The sequence below is a fragment of the Paramacrobiotus metropolitanus genome, unplaced genomic scaffold, assembly GCF_019649055.1.
Source record: "Paramacrobiotus metropolitanus isolate TYO unplaced genomic scaffold, Prichtersi_v1.0 Parri_scaffold0000001, whole genome shotgun sequence".
Lineage (NCBI taxonomy): Eukaryota > Metazoa > Tardigrada > Eutardigrada > Parachela > Macrobiotidae > Paramacrobiotus > Paramacrobiotus metropolitanus.
In genome coordinates this window covers 627,240-634,150 of record NW_026570221.1, presented here as the reverse complement: position 1 = coordinate 634,150, position 6,911 = coordinate 627,240, and the positions used below count along the sequence as shown (strand labels likewise).

The following is a 6,911-nucleotide window of genomic DNA, read 5'->3' as shown; positions in this document are numbered from 1 at the left end:
TTATAGTCTGTACCCTTAAGAAATTTAGTTCGTATCAGTTAATTTAGTACGATAGTAATTATTGTGTGAAATCTTGCTCTGTAAATCCCTTGACTATCAGTACGAACATCAGCTTCTGTTTATTACGAATATCTGTTTTATCACGAATATTAGTGAAACAGAAATAGTGTTCGAAAACAGCAGTACAAGTACTAGTAATGCCTAGCTGTGCCAGTTTACAAGCAATGCCCGATCATCAACGCAAGACAACTATCTGTCGTCTCGAAATAAGAGGAAATGAGAATACGCAATAAGAATAAAAGTTAATCAAAAGGTGACCTTATGAGAATACGTATTGCTATATGAATACGAGGCTGCTCAATTGCTTAAAGACCTTTTTATCTTTTTAGCTTAAAAAACGTTCAAATTTTATTTATTCTTCATTTTAGCAGTTTACATTATTTTATTCTTTATTTAGCAGATTATAGGTTTCTTTCCGTCGGAAGGCATTGTCCCCAGTCCTTACATTGCGCAAAGCATTGTCGTCTTTTTTCTTTTATTGTGATAATTATGCGAAACAAATAGCCCTAATTAATACTGTTAACTGCTAGCAAAACGTTATAATCCATTAGTTCGCGGTAGAGCTGTCTACGAGAAACCAAACTAAAACATCGTATTGCAAGTTTTGATTTTAATGGTTTTAGTTTTCTGACTTAATTATGCCATATTTATTGCGTTCAACGGTGCAAGAGGGATGACATACCAGGTTTTATCTCTTGCCAAGGCATTGGCAGCGCCAAAGTCACTTGCACCTTGCCCTCACCTGGTTCACGGGGTAAAGTGGTGGTGTGACAGTGTGTCGGCAATTGACTGTGAATGGTTCATTGTGGTTCCATTGGTCCAAGTTCTTATTTTGCAGTGGTGTTTGAAATGTGTAGGGTTCAGAACTTGGTAAACCACTTCTGTACCAGTCTATAGGTTCGAACCTATAGAACCCCCGATGTCCTAACGTGGACATTCTATGTGTAATGCGGTATTAAATGTTCGAAGATTGCAGGATACTGATGGTTTGCACTCGACACAACACCAAGCGGCAAGGAAAACTGTACAATATTCGAACACCTTTTGCTGCTCACGTAGCAATTTCGATTCTGCGCACTCACCGCCATCCCAGTGCACGCTGTTTGATAGATCGTGGACGAAAAGGTTATACAGCAGAAAACGGTGCTGTCAGTCCCATGCCAAATGCTATAACGTTGTGACTTACCTCACATCGTTACAATCACTGATAGTTCAAACGATTCGTACGTAGGATATTCGGTTTCTGAGATAGTGAACGAATAATGTTAATCGAACGGACGATTAATCTTGATTCTTCAGCAGCTGTCTGCTCAATGAAAATGGTGTGTTTGACGTTGCTCCTGGCTTTGTAGTATAAACTGAAGATACAAGATACAAGTCCCGCATAACGGGAAAATTTAACCATGATAAAGTGAATGAAACAGAGCATGGCCCAAAAAAGCGCAAGAATCAGTTAAAAATTATCGAGCCACTCAGTTTCAAACTACCCCCTAGGCCTCGACATGGCTCGGTTCACTGCTGGACTTGTAGTCCACGAAGCGCGCTAAGGCAAACAGGCAGAATCGATTCAGTTCCTAATATATAAGGAGACCTTCCGACCGCCAGTCAGTCTGAAGGCTCACAGGGTGCATGTCGTGACTTCGTCACATTGCCTGCTAAGAAGCTTTCGATAATTATCTGTAGCAGTAACAGCAATCAACAAGAAAATCTGAACACGTTCCACATCTTTGTCACCTACAGGTGTTGCCTCGCGCCTCTGCAGATGATGCATCGTCTGGCTGAGGATCCTGACGAAACGTAACGCTTTCGCTCCACCTTTTTCAGCAGCAAATCCGCAACCGCCGGCTGCAGAGTCCAGTGGCGGTTAAGGACTCTGCATGTCTGCATGACGAAATCGCCTCTTACAACCAGTTCTAGTTTCACATATGCTCTCGTGGTCGTAGGGTCCCTTTTCCAAATCTGTGAGTCGGGGAGCAGTTCGTGACGCCCATGGCCTTCCAACATCACCTCCACCCGCAACAAATTTCTCAAAATTTAGGAGCATCTAACTAATATCTGCCCCGAATACCATTTCGAGGTCCTATCCGCGCCGCTGTGCAGCACCTCAATAACTTTGCCTACGCGCGCGGCGTGCATTCGATGGTAGGAGGAGCTCCAGACCTTTCCGTAGTCCCCTCGCACCGACTGCCTTTCGAAATCGAGGAGCACACGCGGCGATTGCTGTCGCTTTCTGACTTATCTTCCAGACCGGTGACGCTAGCATGCTGATTAGGATCTGTATCAAAGTTCTGTCTGATTGCAGTTTCAATGATTTCCAGTTTATGATGCCTATCATTCTGTACTGCTTCCTGCATAGCCAACTGAATCCTTCCTTTGTCATCTGACGAATGAAATGCGCAGTGCCGTTTTCCCAACGATTAAAGGGATGATACGGTATCGCAAAGTACGGCGGTCTTGCTGAAAATCAAGAAAAAAAATTATATTTCCAGCTTCGCCAGTCATTCATATCGGCATATCCGGCAAATTAACTGTACTGCAGGTATGCACCTGCGCTATTCAGCATCGAACTGCTCCGCCGGAGCAAATGCCCTTGGCTTTTTCTAAAAAGCTTGAGGAGCTTCGTAAAAAAATTTTCAAGAGCTTACAGCTCCGACCTTGAAGAGCTTAGAGATCTTCAAAAGGAGCTATATGCTTCCAGACGGGTGTGCCGGAAGTATTCCGTCCCTTTTGAAAGGGCGCATCTGTTGTGTGATGTGAAGTTGATGCCTCAGTTAATCAGCGAATATTACTTGGGCCCTCATGATCCCTCTGACATCAGCAGCCGGTCGAACATTGTAAACTGACAGCTGATATCGCACAGATCCCTAATTCGGACTCGGCAATCAACATAATTATTTCCGGACTATGGTAGAGAGTGGCGCGAAAAGCAGGATTGGAGCGCCGGCGTGACTGGCTATGTGCAGCAAGTACTGGGCGTGGCAGGCCAACGCATCCAGCGAATGTTCTTCTGTCGCCCTGTCATCAAGGTGAACAGCGCTGGCAAGCCCCTGGCGGATTGTATTAAAGAGGTGCTCCAAGGCTACGGTGCTCTGGCTGCATGTTGTGACAAAGTCATCTATAGAGACGTGACGAGGACGGCGGAATGGGCATGCAAAATTTGGTATGTTTAGTAAGAATTGACCACCGGTCTGTTAACGATGGTGACTATTCTCCGGAAGCAGCCCTGCTGTTTATCTGTACTACGAGTATTCCATTCAGTTGCACCACCGGAGATAAAATTACTTTCACTGTACATGTCACTCAAGCTGTGATCCACATTACGGTCATGAGTCATGACCAGTTGTAAAAAACATCAGCAGAAGTGACCAACTGTTCCGAAATTCCTAATTTATAGCACTTATGCAATGGTGCGTATCAGTGCTTCTTCGTTTTTCAGGTTTTCCTAGTCACTGGTCATTTCGATGACTATCACAATGCACTTGTATTGAGATACTCGCTGAGATCTATCGTTCGGGCTATGTAGTGACATATTCTGCGTGGATTTTTCAACAGTTGTTATAAGCGGCAACGGATAGCATGTCGGCGCTACACGGTTACCACGCGTACTAGCCCGGCATGGTCACATATTGCCTGACCTACGGTCGCTAAAATTCTGAAAAAAATATTTCTATCGTGACTGAATTTTTCTGTGCCAGATTGCCAATTTTCAAAACTGTAGTACCAAGAAATGGATTTGGCTGATGTTCAAATTTGCCTAATTTTCAAAACTGTAGTCCCACCCCTTCTAGTCCCCGGCTTTTCTGAGCTAAAAAGAAAACTGAAGTCTGTAAGAGGAAAAAGCAAAACAGAGCATAAGCAAGCATTTTATAATAAGAAGTGTACGTAAATATAACAAAGGTATTGGTTCTGTGCAACGAAGAGTGTGAATCTAGTCAAAGAGTCCTATTCCTTCAAAACCAGAGGATGGCCTATTCCTTCAAAACCATCCGATCCCAGCACGACATCCGGCGTGCCAGGAGCGCCGCGATCACGGCCGCCAGCGCTGTCAGATTCCACCGCTCCATTCCCGAGTGCCGGATCACGATCGTGCGCTGCGGCTGCTGCAGGATGAAACGCTCCATGCGGATGCCCATGTCGTTGGAAACCTCCTTGACCAGTTGCTCCATTGCTGCATCAAGCCCACCCATGTCTCCCTTAGCGTCCTCCGTCCCGGGGATATTACACAGGCTGTTGGTGAAGGTGTTCGCCATGATGTGCTTGAAGAAGCAGGCGTACACGAGGTAATCGCCGTCCCACTGGATGCGTTGCGATGGACGCTGCCGCGATACCCGCACCTCTGTGCACAGTTCCGCCGACGTGAGAAGGGTTTCCCACAGCTGACAGGTGCGACGGCAGCGCTGCCGATCCACGGTGTCTAGCGAGCGGAAGATCTCCTTCAGCATACAAACGGCAACACCAAGCCGCGTTCCCCGACACCCACCTGCTCTGATCGCTGTAGCTCTTCGTTTTCTTTGCATAATTCAGGGTGAAATGCGAGAAGCTGGGAGTTTCGATCGAAAACCCTCACCTGTGGTAGGATCGTAAGATTATGCGGGATATCAACAAGTTATACGTTCAACAGTACTCTATTACAGACACGCAATATTATTAAGAGCAGACAAAGCGTCCATTGGCATACTACTACTTTTAACTAAATCAATTTTAAACACAGGGAACGAATTCAGCAATCAATTATACTAGTTACTAGTATTAAGAATTCGCCACGGTGACCACAAGTTTCTAGCAAAACTCTGTCACTTACGATATCTTCTTCGGCCAAAGGCAGCTCTTGGCGTCGCCGCAGATAGTGCATCTCCTGACCAAGAACCTTGACAACACGCAGCTGTAACTCCTGCTCCACTCGGCGGAGCAGCCAGGTCGAGGGCGGTCCCTTCTGAGTCCAGCAGCCAACGGTGCAGGTCTGTATGACGAAATCGCCAGGAGCAAGGGGTCCTCGCGTACGTTGTCCTCTGGATGGAACCCGAATCTGTCGGTGGGGAAGCAGTTCGCGACGACACTGCCCGTGCATCATCACCTCCACCAGCGCCACATAATTGAGCTGACCTAACATGCGAATCAACATCTTCCCTGGGTACCATTTCCAGGGGCGCTGCGAGCCGTCGTGCAGCAGCACCTCCACGGCAGATCCCCGGGGCGCCTCGTTGAATCGATAGGTGGAGCAGTCCCAGGCCTTCCCGTATTCCGCCACCACCGCCTGCTGCGTCGGGCATCCAAAATCGACGATCAGGCGCGGCGGAGTGCGGTCGTTCTCTGGATTCTCTTCCAGGCCGACGACATAACCATGCTGCAGGGAACTGTCAATCTCCACATCCACAGCGTTCTACGCGTACACCGATCGCTTACCATTCTCGTACAGATGCATCCTTTAATTTCTGGCGGAAAGGAGGAAGCAGAGATGTGCCTGATGACAAGTGTAATGGACAGTAATCCTTAACACCACTGAACAATGTGAGAAAAAAACAGAGAAAATAGAATACAGCGAGAAGAACTTGGGCAGGGCGGCTGACAGCCTGACGCACCATCAGCCATGCAAGGTGCGTGATTTGCACTGACGCGCCGCCTCATGGCGGTTGGAAGCCCGATGTCATACAGTCTGATACAGATGCCGGCTTGTATCGTATATTATAATAATTATAATATTATTATGTTTCATCGCGTAACTGCTCGGAGAAACTCTAATTTTTGAATAAAAGCAGCCAAGCACCAACAAGATACGCCATATGACCAGTCGAAGCTGTGCACTTACTGTGTAGCGAACTTCAATAAGTTCGTGAGGGCGGCAACAGTCAACTGAATGCAGCCATTACGCTTACATACTGTCACGAGGAAGGTCTAACACCCCCTCGAAATACAGATAAATCTGGATGTGGAAGAACACGGGCCTTCCACAAAATAAGAGTTTATTGCCCAAAAAAGGGAAAAATATAGAAAATGGGGAAAAGAGAAGCAATAAACTGAGCATTTCCACAGGAAATGCAGGAAATCTATACCAGCAGCCACCTAGGGCGGCTGCTCCATACATCTAGCATGCACCGTGACACATGCCCCTCCTTCGAAAAAGGGCTGCCCCCAGCCCGTAAGAAAACACATAAGACAATGACGAAATGGTTTTAACAACCAAAAAGATACAAGAAAACAGAAAAATAAACTCTTTCGCCAAAAGGCGCACTCCAGGTTGTCCAGCAGCCGGATGGCGGCGGAGGCAGGATGCGCAGAAGGGCTGATTCAACCCTTGGAATCGGCGTGCAGCACATCGCCCGCCTTGTCCGGATCCTTCACCACCCTGGGCGATACAGGTTCATCGGCCACATCGGCCCTGGCTCTGCAACGGTGCTCCAATACGGCCGTCCTGCGCTGTATACAGGGACGGTCCTGCGGAGGGCTTGAACATCGGTAAGCAGCAGTAATGCCTCGGGTTACTGCTGCTGAACGTTTTTTGGCGATTTAGAGGAGTGAACGGCACGCCGTACCGTTTTCTTCGAAGTTGCACGGTGGAGGACGGTGACAGCGATGTGTTCCGTAAGCGACACACGCTTAGCGGCAGTTAATGTCGCTGTATTACGGTGGTACGCACGGGGACTGGCCATCCGTTCCTGGTCTGTCTGGCGCACAGGTTGCATGGCGCCTTTTCCAGTTGGTGGAGCAGGAGATAATGCTGATGACATGGTATGAGGGGGACTAGCATCGCTGCTGGTACCTCGGTCCAAAATGATGCCGGTATCGCACTGGGAAATCGCTGTGCGGGTGCGCTTGGCTGCTAACGGCGCAACGTCATCAGTCCCTGTTTCGGT

General features: G+C 47.6%; 1 protein-coding gene across 2 annotated transcripts; it reads right to left on the bottom strand.

Annotated features, from left to right (window-relative positions):
* Positions 1-3,891: 3,891 nt before the first annotated feature.
* Positions 3,892-5,582, bottom strand: LOC129597439 (uncharacterized). 2 transcript variants are annotated; one of them, XM_055495091.1, is made up of 3 exons: positions 4,862-5,582; positions 4,541-4,627; positions 3,892-4,474 (listed from the first exon to the last, which is right to left on the bottom strand). In XM_055495091.1, the coding sequence occupies exons 2-3, from the start codon at positions 4,575-4,577 to the stop codon at positions 4,029-4,031; spliced, it is 483 nt and encodes a 160-aa protein (XP_055351066.1). In that variant the 5' UTR covers positions 4,578-4,627; positions 4,862-5,582; the 3' UTR covers positions 3,892-4,028. The 2 variants fall into 2 exon arrangements, with proteins under 2 accessions (XP_055351066.1, XP_055350994.1); XM_055495019.1 differs by having other exon boundaries at positions 3,892-4,627.
* Positions 5,583-6,911: the final 1,329 nt, after the last annotated feature.